This window comes from Ochotona curzoniae, unplaced genomic scaffold (genome assembly GCF_017591425.1).
Source record: "Ochotona curzoniae isolate NIBS_2020 unplaced genomic scaffold, NIBS_Ocur_1.0 scaffold_2453, whole genome shotgun sequence".
Lineage (NCBI taxonomy): Eukaryota > Metazoa > Chordata > Mammalia > Lagomorpha > Ochotonidae > Ochotona > Ochotona curzoniae.
In genome coordinates, this window is record NW_024467094.1 from 23,597,351 (window position 1) to 23,620,872 (window position 23,522).

General features: G+C 40.7%; 1 protein-coding gene across 1 annotated transcript in view; it reads right to left on the bottom strand.

Annotated features, from left to right (window-relative positions):
- The window catches only part of ANKFN1 (ankyrin repeat and fibronectin type III domain containing 1), a 140,040-nt gene that overhangs the window by 32,052 nt on the left and 84,466 nt on the right, over nt 1-23,522 (bottom strand). The window contains exons 9-14 of the mRNA XM_041001153.1: nt 21,079-21,178; nt 20,655-20,787; nt 20,066-20,182; nt 13,492-13,707; nt 3,773-3,939; nt 887-1,034 (exon numbers count right to left, since the gene is read on the bottom strand). Of these exons, the coding sequence (XP_040857087.1) occupies nt 887-1,034; nt 3,773-3,939; nt 13,492-13,707; nt 20,066-20,182; nt 20,655-20,787; nt 21,079-21,178 (881 nt within the window). The remainder of the gene's footprint in view (nt 1-886; nt 1,035-3,772; nt 3,940-13,491; nt 13,708-20,065; nt 20,183-20,654; nt 20,788-21,078; nt 21,179-23,522) is intronic.

Consider the following 23,522-nt stretch of genomic DNA (forward strand, 5'->3'; position numbering starts at 1 on the left):
TTACGCTCACCTCTGGAATAATTCATTTGCTCTTTTGGTGTCTTTATGGCATCTTTATGGCAATCTAGTAATCAGTATTGACTGTTTTGAGCTAATCCTCCAGTAATAACTACAATAGGAGGGGTACCCAAATGGATGGAGATTCTGGTATTAGCTAAGTAACTACCTCCCCCAGACTCCACTGGTCAGAACCAATTTATGTTTTAAATACAGCTAGTCACTTGTGTGATGGTCTGTTGATAGACGAACCTTGGTTCACTTTGTGTGTATTTGCACATGTATGTACTTTTTGCAGGGGGGAAGGGGAGTGCAGGAATGGTGAACATAGGCCAAAACAAAACAAAATCCAAATCCACCCAAAGGCTATATAATGTTAACCTACTTCTAATAGAGCACAATATGCATTTACTATTCTCTTCTATGCCAGCAGTTTGTCTTAATAACAGAGGTTAGGTTTGCATATTTTAATTCATGTGGGAAGAGTTTTGCTGACAAATTCTTCTTAGAAAAATTATTTGCATATTCAAGTATACTCTATTTCCGGATCCTGTTCTCTTCCTGCTGTCCAGAACTCGAGCCTTGAGTTCTTGCAAGGGGTCTGACAAATGATTGTCCCTTGTTTGACAATGCCACAGTATAGTGGTTTAGGGTTAGAAAACTTGGAAAATGATGATCCAAAGAGGAACTGGGGAAATGAAGCATAAATGTGGTCCGTGTCTGCTTATTGGAGTCAAATTCAACACATTTATATACATGCAAAGTAATATTTAAATAAGTGAATATAAACATATTAACCCACACCCCCCCACACACCTCTTGAGTTAGCTTTATGCTACAATGCAGTTTCCATGAGCCATAAAAACAAGAGTGCTAAAAAGTTCAGTACCTGGTGTAGAGGTATATTGATTTGCTTAAGGAGAGCTTTCACTGCCGTCTGGAGCTCATAGAACAATTGCATGGGGCAGTCAGCAGTATGATTCGCACTTTCCATAACTTCAGAGCCAGAAAGCTTTTGGACCCACTCCCACTCTTCTCTGTATGTTGAGTAAAGTTAAAATTAGAAATATAACAAAAGTTCAGAACATGCTCAGAACTTATATGCCCTCAACTTGGATATTCTTGTTGGTTAAAACCTCATGCAATTCATGAAACTTAAACTTTTTGCCACTCAGATGCAGTTTAAAATGAGTTATTTCGCAAGCTGCATTCACCTGTCAAACCACACATACCTTAAACATGGGGTCTGTTTTGTATGAATATATTTTTTGAGATTGGTTCATTCAAATATTTTATCATAATTTCATCACTGTCTTCATTTTTCTTTCCCTGCTGATCCTCTAAGTTCTGTGACCACGTTTTACCACGGGGGCATCTGCTGGTTAATTCTGCAGTTGGGTAACCACAGGACTCTAGTCCAACTCAGACAACAAACCACATGGCACATTTCAACCCTAGCCTGTTGTAATCATGGGGGCTATTTTGGTTTCTGTCCTCTTCCAAAAGCTTGAGGAGAATCACAAACAGGAACATCGAGCAGTTCCAATAAAAGGAACCAGGGGACACACACTGTGGCTCTGATCCTCCTTGCAAACCAGTCATCTATGGCTGTATTCAGTGTGCTCTATGGTCCTTTCCGGTGAATTTTTCCAAATGTCATGCTGGAGGCGAGAGATGTGTGGTAGGCAGAAGGCAGAAAGAGCTTGAAAGGATCAAGGTAAATGCCACGTCAGGAACATTGTTTCCACAGGTTAATTTGAGACAAGTCTCTAGACAGAACTTGGCCAGGTTCTTTGGAATTCTGCAGGGAATACTAATATGCCCCGAGAACAGGCTGGAGACGAAAGGAATGCTCTGCTCTTTGGGGATTGGAAGAGAAGGTGCTGACACATGCCCCCACCCTTGTGAAAATCTTCTGAGGGTTTTCCTCAAAGACACTAGTCTCGGTTTCAGCCTGTGGGTCAGAACACCAAATTGATTGTGGCAAGAACTTTTCATCAAAAAATACTCTACCCTCTTTGAAAGGTTTCTGTTTTCACCCCTTACACTGGAGAAGAATATGGGAAAAATCTATCCTTTGTCCCAATTAAGAGGCAAAAAAAAAAGGAGAAAAGAAATCCTACTGTAATCTGGACATACTGTTAGATTCACAGATCTTTGAAATCCTTAAGAACCTGTTAGCAAATGGCTTTTTTCCTTCCATTTCTGATGTTGAACCATGTGAGGTTTATAAGAAGCACAAGCAAACACAGAACCCGAAAGACCACATTGCTAAAGTAGGATCTGTAATCCAACTAGAAAGTAAATTACCAGTGGGCATGCTGTAAAACACCTACTACTCATTGACTGGTATGGGATATGAAGATGAGAAAGATGGAATTGGCAGAGTGAGGTTACTGGGTCTTCTGTATAAATGAAACTTGGATGCCCCCAAGAAGAGACGATCTGTTGCCATCACCTTGAAAGACAGAGCATAGGCCTCCTAAGTACAAAAGTGGATGGATGGAAGTCACCATTGTGCAATCAACCCAGGACTTAGATCTAATGAGTGCTGGTTGTAGAAGTGACCACCAGATGGCAGACTTCAAGGCCAGGTATGATGGATCAGTGAACACCGAGGACGGAGTAGGACCCAGTGAGTTATTCAGAGACCATGCTCATCTAGGCTCGTCTTGATCATCTTCTCTTCCTCATTGATATTAACTTAATCAACTGTAAAACACCACACTTAATCAAGTCTTGATTGTTTAGGGACAAAATTTCAGGTGGCCAAATTGGAATTCCCCCATGTGGATAAGCAAACTCATGGATGTAAATAGATTTTGAGGTTCTAGTTTATACTATTTGAAGCTGAAGGACTATGGAGATTATTGTTTTACTATTCTATTTGTTTCTGCCCCTTTTCCCCCCTTGTTTTTTCCCCTATGTTGGGTACATTTTCCCCCATGTTGAAAACAGTTACTCTTTTTTGAAGATAGATCACATTTATTTGCAGCAAAATTTGACAAAATTTGTTATTTTTACTTTCTTTTAAAAATGTTTTATTGAAAAGCAGCCCACATGCAAAGAAATGCCAATAAGTGTACAGATAAATGGATTTCTTGTCCTCTGAGCACACTGATTCAGTTTAGTATTGTGGACCTTGAGGCCTGTTATGAAGGTTAGTTGTAAAGTTGAGCTGGATTACCAAGATTGGGCAACTTTCCCAAAGCTAACAGGGTGATTCACCAAATGCCAAACCATACAGCAAGCTTCCAGAAGCTTAGGTCTTGTTCCTTCTTCTCTCCCCTGGAGAATCATAAGGGGTAGGGGAAACAAAGTCCTTTCGCTAAGGGGTTAGGGGGAAAAACAGTCTTTTAAGACCAGCAGCTCTATTAGAATCCATCCCTAAAGGTGCCACTTAAAAGCAGCAAAGAACATGACTACTTTTGACTGTGAAGAAAAAAAAAATACTGCAAGTAGCAGTGTTGAAAGAAAAGGCTGTGTGTCCATGAACCAGTCGAGCACCAGTGATTGCATCATGCGCAGTGCAGAAAGGGGATGAAAGGATAGTGCACTGTCTTAATGGGCCCATCCCTCCTCTCGAGTGACACTGAAAGCCTTCCTAATCTCCGTGTTAAAACTCAGTTCCCCTGTTGCACCAGGCCCGCCGTGAGACATCTCACTACAGAAGCTGCACTGAGAAATGACACTTTATGGTCTAAGCTGGCTTATCAGTTGGGGCACTCAAGCTGCTGTCTCATCCCGGAGTATACCCCAACTCCTGACCACTTACTTGGAAATGTTGTTGTTTTCACGGATCTTCACGTGACAGAGAATGTTGGGTAACTTCTGAGTGACCAGAACTTTGATCTGATCCACAGAGCTGCACAGCTTTAGGTAACCCAGGTATAAGCCAGGAGAGAGGCGCTGATGACTCCTTTTGTGATAGAAGAGGATATCCTGAGGATGAAAGTTAAAAAAAAAAACAAGAACAAAGAAGAGCTTTCAAAGGCGAGCTCAGGCTTTTCCTGCATAAGGTGGGCCCGTGGTGAAGGGACGGAACTGTGGCTAAATAATTATGTGGGAAACCTCAGGTACCGCCATGAATGCTGGGGAAGTGTTGGTGGTGCAGCTGGTCTTACCTTCAGGAGAATTCCCTTCCAAGTCAGGTAAGAAGTCTTTAATAATATATTCTGTGTGATTATTTCCCCCAGATTTCTCTGCCAGGGGTGGACATGTGGGTTACGGAATTGGGAAGAAGCTGCTTGTGCTGGAGGCAGGCAATAAAGAAAAATAAAATCCATAATTTCTGTCCTTGGAGGGCTTACAGTTTAGCTGGGAGAAAGCAGACATGTGCAAGTGTAAAAGCTGACAAAGCAGCTACAGAAAGTTCTGTAATTTCAGAGTAACTCAAATGGAAACATTTTAAATGAAGCCATCTCAAGTAGAGTCACATTTATAGCAAATAGGGAGAAAGGTTTGAGTCTTCGTCTTTAAAATTGAAACAAGTAATGCCAGGAGCTATATTGTGTGTCATCTTGTAAACATTTAAGTTGTAGTTACAGTTATATATTAATTATGGGACTGAGTCATGCTTAATTCTTTTTCAACTTAAATTTTTCTTTGCTTTACAAGATGTATTTATCTGAAAGGTAGAGTGACAGAAAGACCTGTGCCTTGGTTCACTGCCCTAAATGGCATAGATGATCACAGCTAGGCCAGGTCAAGGCCAGGTGCTACCAACTCTATCCAGGTTGCCCAACTGGGTAACAGAGGCCCAAGCATTTGGGCCATCCTTATCTGCCTTCCCAGATGCCACTACTGGGGAGCTACATCTGAAGTGTAGCAGCCAGGACTTGAAATTGTGCCCTGAGGTGAGCTGGTGGCATTGCAGGCTTTGGCTGAACTCATTTATGCCTCAAAATTTAATTTTTTTTTTAACATTTTTTATTGCAAAGTCAGATATGCGGAGAGGAGGAGAGACAGAGAGGAAGATCTTCTGTTGATTCAGTCCCCACAAGCAGCTGCAATGGCCAGAGCTGAGCCGATCTGAAGTCAGGAGTCTGGAGTCTTTCAGGTCTCCCACATGGGTAAAGGGTCCCAAGGCTCTGGGCCATCCTCAACTGCTTTCCGAGGCCACAAGCAGGGAGCTGGATGGGAAGTGGGGCTGTCGGGATTAGAACCAGCTCATGTATGGGATCCCGGTGCATGTAAGGTGAGGACTTTAGCTGCTAGGCTTCTGCACTGGGCCCAAAATTTAATTTTTACAGGTTTATTTTTCAGAATACAAACAATTTAAACGATTTGAAAAGATGAGCAACTTTGAGGGAGAAAGGCAAAGATCTTTCATCCATTTGTTTACTCCCTAAATGCCCATAACAGCTGGGGCAGAGTTTGACCCAAACCAGGACCTGGAAACTCAATCCAAGTCTACCAATTTGATGGCAGAGATCTAACCCTGTGAGTCTGCTGCAGGAGCCTGGAATCGGGGGGAGGGGGGCAGAGCTCTGACTCACACCCAGGCACTCAGACCTGAGATGCAGCCATCCTCCCAGATTCTCCACAGCTGCACCGCATTCCTACCGCTCAGCTTACTCTGTTAGACCACGCCTACAACTGACACGGCACTTCTCATACTGGACTCTTCGGATGTCATCATAAAGCGGATAATTTTTGCAAAAGTTAAGCGAGGACTTCAAGTTTTCTTTTTTCCCTTGGCCTCTTAAATGTGTGACACTCAAGTCATCCTCATCCATCTTCAGTTGTCTACTGGTCATTTTTCTGTTGTGACTTTGTGACTGGAGGAGAGCTGCACATCGCCCGCTTTTCAGCATTGCTTCTTTCACAGGACTCCATTTTACTTTTGCTTTATACTAGCTTCACGTTAAATTCACTTTTCTTTGCCCCACGGTATTGCAGAAGCAGCAAACTGATCCAAGTAGTTGCTTTAGTAACCAATGCCAACCCAGGCAAGCACAGAGGGATGCTGGGATGGAATCTTGTTGTAAATGTGGTCACTTCTCTGGTGCATTATTTGAGTTATGACTTTGCTTCCTTATACAGTTGTAGGCACCGGTATGATTAATAATTGGATAATGCAGACTACCTTTTTCCTCCCCCTGTATCAATGGATAAGATTTTTAAACATTTGGGCAGTCAGGTGTGAGGCACACAGTTAGGAGTGGTAAGTTAGGCTACCAGTTATAAAGTTTTCTACAGCCTAGAATTTAGCCTGGTATTCAAAAGGGGTAAAATAAGAGAATAAATTTAAATATCTTATTACACAAAAAGTAGTGGGACACGAGATGTATTCCTTAGTTTGATTTAAACATCATGAATGTATGAGATGTAACACCTGTTTATATTTTTAATTAACACATCATATTTGTGAAGTAAATGTGTGACATAAATTATGTATACATATATTTATGAGTTTACATAACACACACACATATAAAAGGTGAAATGTAGGGAATCATCTCTACCACTAAATTCATAGGAAGGCAAGAAGGAAATAAAAGCAAACATTTCAAACCTTTGCACTCATGTAGCATTCAGTATGGCACAGTTACAAGGCCTTCTTGGCCCACTGTACTCTGAGTGAGCCGTGCTCTGTGGATTTAACCACTTGATACACCTGCGTATATTATTGTGTACAGTCCCCTCTGTTGTATTTCTTGTCAGCACTTGGAGTGTTCATGTGATGTGTCAAGGACCATGGGAGGCATCAGGGTTTCAGGGAACACAATATGGTCCCTACTGTTGAGGAAGCCACAAAAGACAGATGAGTAAGCAGATAGTCACAATACTCTGAAATTTTTTTGGTTGAGGCAATGTGGGCATAAAGCAGAAATTCTTAAATTATATGTATAATATTTATCTAATTTTTCTTGAACTACACTATGAAGTAAGTGGTAGGGCTGTGTGTTTCCATTGCTTTCTGTTCTGAGCACTCCATACTGTTTTTTTTTTTTTAAAACTTACACACCACGTGTAGAAATTAAATCAGATCTTTTAAACGATATATAGGACTAGTCAAAGAGAAAATAAAAGTGGTTACCAATTGGGTAACCGTTAGAGATAACCATTGTGTACAGAGAAGTAAGCCTAGACAACTTGCAGAAACTGGCAAGAAGAGAAAAAAAGTGATCTTGTGATTGCAAAGAAAAGAATCTTATAAATACCAGAAGATGGGTAAGGCTGACATTTTAAAACCTCTACTTCATCTGTGTAGCACAGAGAAGTAGGTGGAGAAAGTTGAGTCAAATAAACTTTTGGGCTATGAGTGACTAATGAAAGGGAGTGAGTTGGGTAAAGGGGGGAGGAAAAATCATCAGGCTGTTATGATGTGCATCCTGGTGGTACTTGTGGTACTCGCTGAACAAACAGATGTGACTACAGGGCCAAGGAATCTTCTTTTAGAGAGATCATTGAGAACTGGAAAGGTCCCTGAAGATTAGAAAAAGAATAAGGAGAAACACAGGATGATGGCAATTAAGGGACCTCCAACTTACTGATCTTTAGGAAAAATGAGAAAGAACCAACCAACAATCAGTTTGCAGTTACCTGGGAAAATCTGGGATCCTAAAGAGGGGTCAGCTTGCTTTTGTAAAAAGGCAAATCATACAGACATCTTTAATTTCTTATAGAAGATACACACATAAGATGACAGTGTCGTGTGTTTCACTAACCTGGGGAGAGTAGATTCTTAAATGCATTACTTTAATAAACTAAATATCTGGATTGAAGATTTGTAGATGATGCCTTTGATGTGGAAATAGGAAGCATATTGAGTGATAGCCAAGAAGGGCCAGTCTGTTCAGCTTATTTATGGACATTCCAGACAAGGGAATCAAAAATGTGTGTACCAAATTTGTGGGTCCTAAATTTTGTGTGGTTTTGAATTTCTGGAAAATAGTAAGCAATAAAGCTATGAATGGCTCAATGCATTGGAAAAAGAAGCCTATCATAATTAGGGTTGAAACTTAATAGAAAAATGTTTTGTCAAGACCCAAACCCAAAAGTGCAAATATAGGATGGGTAAGAGGGTAACAGGAAAACATGAGCGAGTCAGAACTGACCACAAGTAGAATGTGAGTTAGGAGCATATTATGGCTATGTAAAAAATGACACCATGCTGGGATGAAGTAATTTACTCTTTAATTAAATATCTGAAGGCTAATTACTGAGCGTTTACTATATATTTTCTTGCTTTTACATAGTCACTGATCTTCCACTAGTCTGTTTCTGGAGCCTGAGACATAAATGGGAAGTGGAAGAAGGTGTCTGATGCATATACTCGAGGTACACTAGAGAGGCCTTCCAAAACCAATGTGAGAGCTGAGGGGTCTGTACCACCTGCAGGGACCTTCGCCTCCATCATGACCTTTCATGTCTCTTCTGTAGCCAAAATGCTTCTTCCAGCCTTATTTTTAATTATTTATGTTTTGGTTCATGATCACCCATTCCAACCAAATTTTACTCAGCATATATTCTGTGACAAGCACTGTGCTAGGACATTAATAACATCCCGATGACCGTCAGAGACCATTCTTTTCATGAAGCTCACATTTAAGTACGTGAGGGAAATGTACAGTAAGCATTCATGTAACCCAGAGTAATAAAAGCAGTAAGATTGTGAAAGGTCCTCTTGGGCCAAGGGTGGGTGTGATCTGCCTCATTTCTTTATCAGACCCTTCACTAATTTTTTTCCATCTTATTTAATCCTTCTCTCCCTCTGACTCTACTTCCCCGACTCCTTCCTGTCTTTCTCTCTCCTCTCTACCTGATAACCCAATGCAAGGCTCTAGCAAATGGCACCTCTTCTGAAACACCTTTTCCTGATATTTCCAAGCGAAGTTAATAGCTGCTTTGTCTGTTCTCCCATAGTACACTGTTTGTACTGCTATCAAGCACTGCCTTAATTCTGCCTTGTATTACCTTGATTTGTTTACAAGTCTGTCTCCCTCCTTGAGAGCAGACAGCTTGACTTATTCATTTGTTTTTTCTATAGCACCCAGTAGAGCGCCTGGCACCTAGTCGGTGTTGAAAATAATGTTTATTAAACATGAACGGAGAGGCCTGGAGGTGGTGGGGTGTGGGACTGGACCTCTGGGAGAGAAGTGTATTGGCAATTAGGGAGAGCATATCCAATCTCTTTTCTGTGAACAGATGTGTTACAAGCTTTTTGGAGGCACAGTAGATGGTTGCTTTTCCAGATGAGGTATGGATGCTGAACTGGCCAGGATGGCAGAGGTTGTGGGCCTAAAATTATATACATGATAAAAATGTACATGTTACGAATTTTCAATCTTGGACTGAGATTTTACTGTAAACACCCACTTTTGTGACTGGATAGTATTTATCATATGGATATATAGCATTTTGTTTAGGCACTCATCAGCTATTTCAACATTTAGGTTGTTTCTACTCTTTGGTCCTTAAAAATAATTTTTAAAAAGATTTACTTATTTTTGTCAGAAAGGCAGATTTACAGAGAAAAAGACATTAAAAGAAAAAGATCATCTGTCCTCTGGTTCACTCCCTCAGCGGCCACATCAGCTGGAGCTGAGCCAATCTGAAACCAGGGGCCTCTTCTGTGTCTTCCACATGAGTGCAGGGTCCCCAGGACTTGAACGGTTCTCCACTGCTTTCCCAGGCCACAAGCAGGGAGCTGCATGGGAAGTGGAGCTGCTGGGACATACTAGTGCATGAAGGGGAAGGATTAGCCAATTGAGCAATTATTACAACATGCCCAATTATGAATAATCTTTAAATGAACATTGCTTACAAGTTTTGTTAGAATCCAATTGTTTAAAAAAATCCAATTGTTTAAGTGCATCACAGTTGCCTGATTTCTGCTAATCTTTCTGACTCCTATGTCCATGTTAGAGTAGGAATGATCTGGAAGGCAATGAGAAAATGCAGACAAGGTAGTTAAGAACTTAGGGTGTATGAAGACAACATGGGGTTCCTAGGGCCACCGGGAATGGCTAAGGAGGTGAGAAGGAAAGCAGGCTGTGTCATGGCTTCCCTAAGATCATACCTTAAAAGTGATGCAGAGAAAAGGAGGGTAGGAGTGTAAAGTAGCTTGGCAGAAGGGGAAGGACTCAGAGATAGGAGTCAGAAGACAGACATTCGAATCTTCTCTCACTACTGTTTAGTTTCCATTTCACGCATTTGAAAGGTAGAGTGAGAATGAGCAAGAGACATCTACACTTTACAAATGGACACAGCAGGACCCAGACACTTAGTCCAAGTCTCCCACGTGGGTGGCAATAACCCAGTTACTTGAGTCATCCCTGCTGCTTCCGAAGGTGTACATTCGCAGGGAAGCTGCAAACAGGAGCAGGGCCGGGGCTTGAACACAGGCATTCTGAAATGGAATGTGGACATCCCAAGTGGTGGTATCGCCCCCTGTCACTGTCAAACGCTGCCACTCTTGGGATACTCTTTGATCTGATCTTGGCACATGGTTTCTTGAACTGTGGCTTCATCTGTGATGTACATACAGTAAAATTACCCAATGAACCTCGCTGGGTTTGTGTGAGGATTAAATGATATCACGGATGTGACAAAAGTGTCACAAGTTTGAATATATGAGGATATTTTAAGTAAAAGTTGACGTAAAAGGCTAACATTTTCTACAAGCCTTTTGAAATGCTTTTATGGAGTGTGTGTGTGTGTGTGTGTGTGTGTGTGTGTGTAAAATCTTCAGAGACAATGTCACATGTTAGGTTTCTAGTTAGCTGAGTGACCCTGGAAAGTCATGGTTGGAGGAATCTCTCCATGAGAGAAATACTTACTGCCAGTTAGGCTGCTTATAAAGACTGTCTTGTTCCTCTCAGACAAGTGTGAGCAGGACTTCTCTTTCCCAGGGTTTGGGGAGAGGCCAATTACAAGATTTGGGATTTGAGAAGGTGAGGAATTTTTTGGGAATTGGACCCTGGATGTTCTCTAGGGATATAGAGATTAATTAGTTGTGGCCTAAGCTTTTGTTAAAGCCCTTCTCTCTCTGGAAAATTGCATTGTGGAACATACTACATTCTCTTTGCTGTTAGAAAAGATAGTGACAAAAATGTCCCCAAGAAATTTGGGGCCAATGTCAAAGTTCCTCTGGAGGAGCAGGGAAGAGGGAACAGATTAAATATGACTTGAGGTGAGCCTGCAATTGTTTGGGTTTTTCTCAAGAGACAAATTCTTATTGAGCACTCACTTTGTACTGTTGCAGGGTTTTACCATACAATTCTTTAACCTCATCAGAACTCTGAAGTTGAGGATGTGTGTGTGTGTGTGTGTGTGTAGAGGAGGATGCACAAAGATTGGGTTTAGGGGGTGGCCCTGGCCGTGTTAACTTGAAAGGGAAGTCAGGACTAATACCATGTCAGTTGATCTAAGGAGGAGAATCCCAGACTTCCAATCAGAGAGCCTGGTGGTCATCTCCTGATTGCCCCTGAGGAGAGTGGTCTGTGGCCTATCATTATGAAAACTACCCCGATTGCTTTGGGACACTATCAAGACCCATCTCCACTTTCATGTTGAATAGGTAGAGCCACTTCCTGGCATAATTACATCTCACGTGTAGAAGTGATTGGGTATCAGCTCTTGGAGTTTGATCCCCTGTCCCTCTGCAGTGTAGACCTATGTGGGGTGGGGGAAGAGAGAGAGTAGGGGAGGAAAATAAAGAGAAGGGGTGGGTGGGAATGACATCAAGCAGGAATGTGCCAGTCAGCGGGGGTAAATTTTCCACTTGGATCTGTGTGGAAACCTGATCCTGTCTCTAATTTTGGTCTCCTTCTCTAACAACCTTTCACCAGATTGGAATTTTTCTGCACCTGTAACACATTTTTAATGTAATAAGTCTAGGAGAAACCAGGTATTATATCATGCTGGGGCCTGTGCTGTGCTTCTAGGAGCAAAGGTAGCCCAGACCTCCGTTTATCCCTATAGGGGATTAGTGTATTAGTCACCCTGTAAAAGCTCAATTTGTTATGATTTTAAAAAGTGTTTCTTTTAGCACTTGCTTATAAAAGGTGAAGAGGGGAGCCACAAATGTGTCTATGGTCCCTGCCCCCTCCTCCTTCACACATGCACATACTCCTCTATCAATTTCCTATGAACTCAAATTCATTAAATCAAATCCAGAAGCATTGGCTTGGGCCAATTAGCTTACCTTTGCTACATTGCATTTTTGTCTAAGTTTGGGGCAGAGCAAGGAACAAAAAGGTGAGAGGAGTATTATACTGGCTACCTGCTTTGTGGAGGAATCAATGTAAGTTAGTGAATTAGTGGTTTATGGTGACCATGAATAGCTACTGAGCCTCAGATTTGGCTTGTTCTTCTGTGGAAGTAAGGGTCTTTCCTTCCCTGTTACTCAAGATGGACTGCCTTTTGGATATAAGCTGTTGTTTGCATGGAACTAAATGCAAATATTTCTTCCAGTTTTACCTAACTGGAGAGTTCCATACAACTCATCCCCACAAGTTAATGTGAAGATGGAAGGAAGAAAGGAAGGAAGGGGAAAAAAAAAGCTTAGAGCTCTTTTCACAAAGGAAATCATTAAGTGTTGGGTTGCAAGAGTGTGCACTCAGGACATGACCACGACATGGCCTTGTGTCCTCACGCTGCCCTGTAGGCCAAGAGTCTGCATCTAAGTTGCCTGAGTTTTGAATTGCTGCAGCTATTCAATATACAGGTGCATCTTTAACCCTTTATTCCATCTCACATTCCTCACTAAAACCCTCAACTCCTACCCCACAACTTGAGGTAGCAGAGCAGAAGGAAGACTGCTGTCAAAAGATCAGAGTTGAAACGGCTGTTTCATTTGTGTATGCCTATCATAGATTCCAAGTTTTGTTGAACCTGACACTAATATGGTTTGTGGTATCTTCCTTGAGAAAAAGAAATTATGTGTGTGAAATTGCTAGGGACCCTTTCAGATCCTAGAAATGAAAAGCTGACTGACATGAAAGTTTCACTAGCTTCACTAAATCTGCTTTTCTCTGTAGCGCTATGTCACTTGACCTCTTTGAACTCCAGTCATTTCTTTTCTGGGGACCTAATTCCAAGGGAATACTGTAATGAACAAGCAAGTTTTTGTTCAAAATGCCGCACATAGGTGCACATGCATACATATACATGCATGGCCCAGGAATTCTAAAAACATGTTATCACAGTCTATTCAGATATTGTTTTAATGCCTTGATTATAATATCTATAGATCGCCCTCTCCCCCATTCAGTTATTTGCCTGTGTTTCCCATTGATTATCGGTCATGATGTTTTCAGGGTTCCCACTATTGGTGTTGCAGAGTGGGTTCCAGATCTAAAGCATGATAAATAAATGTACCTTCATTTCTGTGTGTGGGACAGAAGCAATCACCTGTCTGGGGCCCTGTCCAGCCTGTCTCTGCAACTACAAAGGGCTTCTGGTCTGTTTCACTCGTCCTCAGTAATTGTGTTTGTAAGTTCAGATATCATCAGGAAATTAAAGAAACAAACAAAAACTACACACCTGGATGGTTATTAGCAAAATATCCAAGGCCGTTGGCTCTTCTGGTGTGGACAGAGATTTCCTTTGGCTTTGCAGCTTGGAGATCTGCATCCATTTGCCATTGAAGAATGAGTAAAGCATCTCCACCTCTCTGATGGTGACTATGAGTGTGTTTCCATGCCGATCTTTAATGGGCTCGTAGTAAACTCTTCCCAGGTTGTGTGTTCCCAGCAAGTTCTAGAAACAAATAGATTCCTGGTAGCTTAGATGATGCTGTATAAACAAAGCAAAAGAACTGCAACATGACACTGAATAATTATCTCACTTCTGAGAAGCTGTTTTTATTTTTCTTGTATACTGAAACTCAAAATACATGGCGTCATAGAAATGTACTTAACAGAAGTTGAAAGAAAATGTCTTCATCACAAGCCTGTAGAAAGAGGCACAAAGTTGTTTTCTTAAGCAAATTCAAAATCTGTAAATACTCTCACCCACATAGACACACCAAAACACAAACCTCAGTTACCAGCACTTGAAGAGAATCCCAGATGTTTTAAAGAAAAATGCCTGATATTCCAAGTATGCCACTTGTGAAGTTTTCAAGAGATCTACAGTAAGCTGTGAGGTGGGGGTTGTTTAAAATGAAGATGTGAATTGACAATGTAGCACATTGTACAGGTCCCCCAATGAGTGCAAAGTGCCTTCATGATACTTTAATTGGGTCACTGGCCTGGTCTGACTTATCTGCAATTCAGGGGTTCTATTTATTTAAAAGCTCCCTTCAAATTTCTTATACACTAGGTCAGCTAAGGCAGACAATACTTTTAGAAAGGTGGGAAGGGAAGGGTGCCATATTAAATGTGGAGTGGTTCTGATGGGTGTTGCTAAAATAAACATGAATTTTACAAATATGCGTGGCTTGAAGATTTTTAACCTAGAGTACTGGATAAATAGGATAAAATCTCTTGCTGTAAATATCTTTTGATTTTCTTAAAATTATAAATCATCTCAAGCCCCTAGCTGTTATTTTTGTGAGCTCACATAACTGATGATGATGAGATGACCTGCTAGCATGAGAGCAAAAGTAGAACTGGAATTTGTAAAAATGACAAGGTTGACCTAAAAAAATGAGTGAGCCATCTGGTCAACATCCACATCGCAGCAAACACTGTTTCCTCACTGGTAGGGACTGCATCTTAAGTTTTTTAAGATTAGACATTAGACACAAAGCAAACAAGGAACTTCATAAATAATTACCAAAATAGTCCAAAAAGTAAGTGGGCAGCATCATTATTACAACATTTAAAAGGCATACTCGGGCATTTCATTTCAAAAAATTGCCTTCTAAATCGCAGACAGGTAGTTGTTTAGTCTAGTCCTATGTAATGCTGTAGTTATCCAGGGAGGCAGTTTGTTAATAAACAGTGCTGTGCTGGTAAGCTAGAAAGACAGAAAGGGAAAAAGAAAGGCAGCAGAGGAGGGACCCTCCCGATTTATAGCATAGGCCAATTTCTGTGGTGTAAATAACTTATGCTACACTTAGGCTGCCATGTGTTTGACAGGAGACTTCCAGAGTTCTCGAGTATTTCCCAGTTGTCTTCAACAATCACTCTTCTTCGGCTTTTATTCACACAGTGTTGAGTTTGAGGAATGGCTGCATTTACCAACTGTTGAAGTTCTAAAAAATTGTTTAGCCTCTCTGAGTTCCATCTTCTAAAATTAAGAGTTCATATAGTCAGATATCCCTTATGCTCTCTGCACAATGGAGAGTGTTTAAAGGATTAAATTTAGCTATGCTTGGTATAGTATAAGATAGGTTTGCTTTCTCTTTTTTCAAACTATGTATTTGAGAGGGTGAGGGTGGGAGGAAGGGAGAGATTGGGGTTTGGAGGAGAGAGTAATAAAGATTTTCCATCATCTTGTTCGCTCGCCAGATACTTGCAATGGCCTAAAGCCCAGAGCAGGGTCTGGGTCCCTGTGTGGGTGGCAGGGACCATCTGTGTGTCTGGGGTGTGTTTTAGGAGCTAACGTTGGGATCAGAGGTGAGACTCACGCCTGTGCCCCATGACGGGGGATGTCCGCATCCCACATCAACTTAATTGCCATGCTGAATGCCTGCTTTGTTTTTGGACTTCATTTACTTATTTATAATAAGGATCCTAATCCAGCTCACACATGGTTACTTTTGATGCACAACTAGTGTTTTACCATTTATGGGAAATATTTCATAGCTCTCTTAGATAGCAATTACCATTCTCTTTTGTCCCCTAGTGCTTTATGCACAAGTTTCTATCTTTGCAGGTCTTTAGTTTCACAGAATATATTGGGATTCATGTCCTAAAATCATGATTATTTCATTTGCGTCTCTGGGTTTCCTGCTCTTGGATATGTGATGAGAACTCAATGACTTTTGTTGATTGAATTAATATTATCATTAAGACAGACTATGACTGTGATCACGAAGCTGATCAGACATTGGTTGGAATGTTTATTTCAATTAAACAGGATTATCCAATTTTTTGCTACTGTGTAATCTTTGAACTACAAGTTGTCAGGCCAAAGCCTGACAAAATACATTTATTTCTCCAACCAATAGTTAACTAAATGAATGTCTACTGTATGTCAGGAATTGGCAATATAGTACCCAAGACAGCTTTTTGTCTGAACTCAAGAACTTGTATTCTAAATGAATCACTAAGCAGATAATGACACAAACAATTCACTGAGGATTATAACAATTCCTCTGATTGAAGAAAACAAGGTGCTGTGAGAGTGGTTTCCTTAAGGGTTCAGAGAAAGGTTCTTGGAGGAAGAATAAAGATTAAACTGAGTTCTAAAGCATATGTAGGAATTATTTGAGGAGTGGAAAAACAGTATTTCAAGTGGAGGACACTATGAGCTAGCTGAGGAGACTGAGAAGGCCCAGAAACCTGGAAGAAAATCAGGAGAATTTATGGAAACGTGGAAGCCAAGAGATGTGGCAGCTTAAAAAAGGATAGGGGGACTAAGTGTAGCGTGAGATAAGATGTCAGCTGTAAAGAGGACTTCGTGTCCACTGAATCTAGTGACAGTGGCCATTTTGCAGGATAGATTCAGTTATTGAGTCCCTGAACTACAGAATTTTGGGCTCCCCTCTTTTTTGAAGATGAAGAATACAAAATTAAAGCTGTAAAATTAGGCAAAAAGGTGAATTCTTATTTAGGTTGATAAAATGAAATCATCTCCAAACTTGGCATTTTGGATTGCAGACACCTCAGTCTGGTAAAATCTGCTATGCAAATATGCCAGAGCCCCCAAAATTCTAAAACATTTCTGATTCCAAGCATTTTGATATTCAGCCTATATTTGGAATTCCAGGTCTTCCATTCGCCATGAAATTTCTTTAGGCCATTGGTTAGAAATGTTTCTTGATTGAAAGCCAGCTCTTCCTCCCTCCCTAAAACACTCCTTGAGCCCCCACTCTAACAGGGCTTATGCAAGAGTGGGATCTGAAGTTCTGGCTTCCTTGGCACCATCTCCCACTGATTCCTGGTGGCTGCAGGGAACAGTTTTGTAGTCGTGGAGTTCACAAAAGTCATCATGTTGATAAGTGAGTGGGAGGTGAACTGAGTGGAGAAAGAATAGGGGCAACTTTTTGAAGGAGTTTGGGTGTAAGTGGAAGAAAGTTTGGTAGCTGAAGGTGCATGTAGTAGGGACAAGGCAGGAATTTGGAAAGGTTCAGTTTGAGAGGTTTTTTTGTTTGTTTGTTGCTGCTGCTGTTTGAAATGAATCCTTCAAATAATTGAAGATGAGGGAAGAAATGAAATCCAGGGAACAGGCAGAGAGACAAGTCTTTGGATGCAGGAATAAGACTTCATATAGTAATATAGGAGAGAAGAAAGAAAGTGTGGTCAAGGCAAGCAAGATTTGGTAGTAGAAAAATTATATTTATTTTCTCCTTTCAAAATTAGCTTATTGGGCCTGGCATGATTAACCTTTTGGCTAAATCCTCAGCTAGCATGTGCCAGGATCCCATATGGGTGCCAGTTTGTGTCCTAGCTGTTCCACTTTTCACCCAGACACCTGCTTGTGGCCTGGGAAAGCAGTAGAGGATGGCCTAAAGCCTTGGGCCTCTGCACCCATGTGGGAGACCTAGAGCAACCTCCTGGCTCCTGACTTCGGATTAGCTAAGCTCTGGCTGGCCATTGCAGCCACATGGGGAGTAGACTAACAGACAAATATTTTGCTCTGTCTCTCCTATCTAAACCTTCCTTTCCAAGACAAAGTTTTAAAAAATACCCGGGAAAGATAAAAACTGGTTATTCAAAAGGCAGAGTGAGAGAGAAGGAACTGAGGGAGAATATAAAGAAGGAGAAAAAGACGCGCACACAGAATATGACTGGGCAAGAAAATGAGAGCAAATAAATATAAATCTCTTCTATCTGCTGATGCATTGCCCAAATTTCTGCAACAACCAGGGTTGCACCTGGCTGCATCCAAGGGACAGGAACTCTGGGTTTGCTCTGTGGATAACAGACTCAAGTACTGAAGCCATTACCTGCTGTCCTGTATGTGCCTTAGCAAAAAGATCAGAAATGGAGTAGACAGGACTTGAACCAGGCATTCCAATATGGAATGTAGGTATCTGAAACAACAGTTTAATTTGCTGTGCCACAAACCCACTTCCATATTTATTTTCTTAACAAATTATGTGGTGAAGTCATCACATAAGATATGGATGGAGAATATGAAGAAAGGGAAGGGATGTGGGAAAATGAGGTTTTAAATTGTGGCTTTATACTACGGGAAAGAAGATTTAGTAGAGAATTGGAATAGGCCCAGTAGGTAACATTTCACATGAGAATTGTAGTCTAGAATTTAACATAGCAATCTGCCCATTTTTATGATCTTTTTGCAACAATGTGGAAATACTCTGGTGTAGAAGTGTTAGATTTATCCAGCCTTTTTTCCCCCGAATAAATATGGAAGGAAAAAGTTCAGACTGTGATGCACCTTAGAAGAAGCATGACACATACTGAAACATAGTAGGCTCAATAGGTTTGGGGTTTGAGGAAATCCAAAAACTATTGCAGTGGGAGCAGTTGAGTAGGGTCACACTGGCCAAGCTGGTGTCACTCAGTCTCTGACTGCGCTGGCTTGTAACAGCTTGATCCTTCTCATGTTACTGATACCAGATGAAAGTGTTCTAGGAAGCCTCCAATAAACACATGATAAAGAGCCTGCTTGAAATTCCAAGGTTGTTTAGCTTGTGATCCTGGCCTGTCTGGGTTGCATGTGGGGTAACAGAGGGTCCACCAAAGGGTCTGAGACTCATGTGATGGGGGGATGTACTTTATCCTAAAGAAAGGGCAGTGTGGGTGCAGTGGCATGGTCCAGCCCAAGTGCATGGGTAGTGAAGAGGTGCTTCAATTTCAGCATAGTCATCATGGCCCAGCTCCAAGAACGTCTCCTTGAGTTAGAGTTAGAGGAGAAGATTCTGCAATCAGGAATGGGTTCAAATGAAGAATACTGTTTGCTAAAATCTCTGAGAAAACTGTGGATATAAGGCAGGGCATTTGTATGTTAAGGAGCATAGCACAGTGGGATAAATGTTACCTTTCATAATAAATTATGAAAGCAACACGATTATTACTACATCAACTTGAATTGTTATGGCAGTCGTTCAAGTAATGAAGTTTCTATAATTACAGGTGGGGAATGAACCATAGAAGGATTTTGTTGTCATTGTGACCCTATTTTATACCATAATTGTTACGGTCTGGCCCATCATATGTTCTTGTTAATGCACATTTCTGGGGTGAAAATAACTGACAGCTTTGTGGATAAATACCAACGTGATAGAGGCCCAGTGATCTCTGGAGAACCTCAGCATCATATAGCAAAAATTTTCCCATAGTAAGAACCAAAAATTCAGCTTATAAAAAAAAAAACAACACAGGAAAACCATGAAAGGAAAAACCAAGCGGATTGGTTTGGTTGTCATTTTTAGAGGGAGCTCTGTAATTTGTGAGAATTCTTGCAGGTCTTGGCAACTTGACCCAATTTTATTGTTAGCATGAAAGGATTAATGTATTAGAGATCGCAGGTAACCATTTAAGAGGTGCTTGTTATTTACTTTTTTATAAGTATGTAAAAATGTAAACAAGATGTCTGTTTTACCAAAAACATCACACCAAGAAACTCCTCAAAACACTATCAAAGTTCCCCATCTCTGTTCACTCATTGCTGCTCAGTGTGCTATGGCAACAGGGATTCTTCAATCTAGTCAGATTCCTTTCATTTTGCAAGTGATTGCACCAAGGCTGAGCAGGATCAATGAGTTACTAATACAAAATCTAGAGCTCAGCTTTCTGTACTCCTTCCTTAGGAGGCTACTCACATACTCTTCAAAAGAAACTCCCTTTCAGGAGATGGCCAGAGGGACAGGTTCACCAGGTGAGCAGGTGCAGAGCACAAACTGTCCAAGAAGTGAATGTGCCTGTGTATCTGAAACAAAGGAGCCAACTTTTCCTTCCTAGGTGAGCTTAGTTCACTGAATGGTCTAACTTAGAACAAAAAAAATCCTTGGGTGTTTGGATGTGCGCCAGGCCCTTACCTGTAGCTGGGCTGTTGCTGCAAGCATCTTCTGCCTGGTTTGCAACACTGTGGATGAGGACATGGAGATAGGTATGCTTTGCCTTAACCACCTTATGTCTTCCCACATACAAGACAGCTGCAAAAGAAGTCACAAGGTCATATCATCATCTAAGCCAGTACATGATTTAGGTTGTGGCATCAAAGCAAAAGCAGGGAGAAGGAAACCCGACCCCTGATGTTTGTTCCCCAGTCCATTTTCAGATACATGCGAAACAACTTTTTGATCTCTGTCCAATTGGAAAAAGATCTGAATGTTAATGAAACAGTCAGATCCACATTTTAGTCTTTGCCAAATGATCCCATAATTCAAGAATAGTGGAGACACAATCTGACAGGATGCAAGCTTCTTTGCTTTGAAAATGCAGTGTAGACACTATGTAGGCATTTTTTAATGACACAGGGCATATTAAGGCTGAAAGGGTCCTTGGAGACAATTTACTTCCACCCCAGGACTCTGACCGCTGGAGACCACTCAGCTAAAGTTTCGGGGATTTATGTGCAGTAACATGGCAATGAAGTGGGAAAAATGAAATCAGAACTCTGTATACCTTTGTGAACCACAGAAAATCTTGCATAATGGAACTGGTGTGAGAGTCATCTATTTCAACGATTGGTATTTGATCTTCATTGGTGACCAACATATTGTCTTTGTAATAAAATATAACAGCTATGTAGAGTCCTCTAAAAAGAAACAAAGGAGAAATATCTTTAGTCTCTTTTATCAAGTTTGACTTTTGGCAGAAATTTCTCTTGGATATGATAATGATGAATCTAAAATCTATCTAGCACCATTTTCCTGCTGAGTATCACAAGTTCACTCCTAAAACTCAGAGAAATTATCTTGCCCAAATTTTCAGGCAAAAAGTGAGTTTCATTCTTGTAACGACAAGAAGACTTCTTCCAAGTTTCTTCTCAGAACCAATATAAGCTAATTCCTGAGAAGACTTTCTGAAAAGAGTAAGCATGTCCCACCGTTTTAAAGTCTTCACAAACTTGTTTGAGGAATGGAAAAGGTGTTTCAGGCTCCTTGAAACTGATTGCTTGCGGCCTGTGGTTTGTAATTTTGAGCTTTCTGGAACAGAGAAAAGAAAATACAGTGTGAATTCCATTTGGCAGCTGAATACTCTCAATTTCTTCCTGCCTTTCTGTCCTCTCTTTTTCTCTCTCTTGACCTCTCTGTCAAGAGAGGAATTCAGTTCACATATTCTTATTGAAAAAATTCTTAGATTTTGAAATACTAGTAGATTAAATTGATGAACAGCTACTTGAAAATAATGGTGATGAGCAGTACAACTCCACAGATAAAATACAGTTGTTTATTTTTTAAATATTCTTGGGATATATAGTTTATTACTAGGTGATATAAAAAGGGAATCACTTGCCTTCTCAATGCTGACAAGACTATCCTTGTTAGTCTCTACATTTGTAGTATTCATTGAATTTTAAGTTATAAAAATAATCACATCACAGTTTGGAGAATAGAACAGAACCTAACACATTATCCCCATCCTATCACTTCTATATGACCAGGGCTTTTATTTTGGGGCCATTTTCTTCCAGTATATAAATTTGCTTATACACATCCTTGTGGAAACATATAGGGTGAGAATCCTTATTATGGCTTCTGTGCTGCAGTTTTCTTCTGGATTCAGGGCTTGAAAGCAAAGGTTCATTTTCTGTACTCTGAATGCAGTTGTCCCCCCAGTTACAGACAAGACATACATTAGGCAGGGCTTGAGTGAATGTTGTTTCACAAGTTGACTAATTGAGTGATAACTGAAACTCAACCTTTTTTGATATCACTATGATGACTTCTAAAGTTGACTTCTTTATAATTCACTCTGTATGCCAGGAAATTTAACATTTTTTTTTTCATCCCAGTATTGAGCATGCAAATTAACTGTGACCAACAAACTCTAGGAATTAGGGTTTGGTATACCTTCTCTATGGGGTATTTGGTAAGAGAACGGATGTTCTTTTTCCCTTTTCCTTTCCTTTGTTTTAGATTTTTATTTTTTGTTTATTTGAAAGGCAGAGTCACAGAGAGGAGGACAGAGAACCCATTGGCTCACTCTCCAGATAGCTACAACGGCCAAGGCTGGACCAGAGCCAGAACTCTTGGGGGAGCTTTCTCTAGGTCTCTCATGAAGGTGCAGTGGCCCAAATACCATCTTCCATTTTTTTTCCCCAAGCACATTAGCAGAGATCTGGACCAAACTTAGGGCAATTGGGATTCGAACCTGGACCCATTTGGGTTACCTGTGTCACAGGTGGGGGCTTAACTTACAATGCACAATGCCAGCCCTGGCATAATCTATTGTTACTTTTGTGTTTGGAATGTGTTGTGCAGTTAGAGTACTTCAAGGCTCAATACATTTATACTTTAATTCTGGGATATATCCGTATGATCAGTATATGCAGCAGTGAGGAGTGGTGTCATTCTCCATCTGGAAAAACAGTGGAAGAAAAACATGCGAGTGTTCAAGGGACCTGCGGTGTGCTGAGTGAATGTAATTAATTATCCACTTTAATGCTTATGATGATTCTGCAGCTTAGGTATTATTATCCTGATTTTTCTGATGAAGAGGTTATGGCTCGAGGTTAAATTATTTTTCCTAGGATCATACAGCTAATAAATGGTAAAACAAGGTCTTAAACTACTGTTTTTTGTATTGTGAAATTTGCACAGGTATGTATCTCCAGTGAACCACATAATCTCAATATATTTGAGTGTTTTATTACTTTCTTTTTAATCTTTTAAAGATTTATTTTTATTGGAAAGGCAGATCAGATTTACAGAGAGAAGGAGAGATGGAGAGAAAGATCATCCAGGTACTGGTTCACTCCCCAAGTGGCCACAACTGCTGGAAGTGAGCCAGTCCAAAGCTTGGAGCTTCTTCCAAGTCTCTCAGATGGGTGTAGGGTCTCAAGGCTCTGGTACATCCTCCACTACTTTCTCAGGCCACAAGCAGGAAGCTGAATGGAAAGTGGAGTAGTCAGGACACGAACGTGCATCTATCTGGGATCCTGGAGTTTGCAAGGTGAGGATTTAGCCATTGAGTCATTGTGTCAGGCCCTGTAGTTGAGTATTTTAAAGGATAATTTTGTTGTTCTTTGTAAATACTTTAATATCATTTAAGCAGTAAAGGATAGAATCTATAGAACCATTCCCTTCTTGTGAGTTTCTTTTACCATGGCATTTTATAGGTCAGTTTGTGACCTCACTAACTCTATGAAAAATGTTCTATAGGTCTAAAACGTTCGTAAAATGCTTAACTTATTCACTACATCACTTCAATTAGCATTTTTAACACTCTGGTGTCCATTTTACATTCCTGAGGGATCAGGAATGAAGCTCTTTATAATTTCCAAACTTGTCTGACAGGAGAAATTTTTACAGCTGAGCAATTTATTGG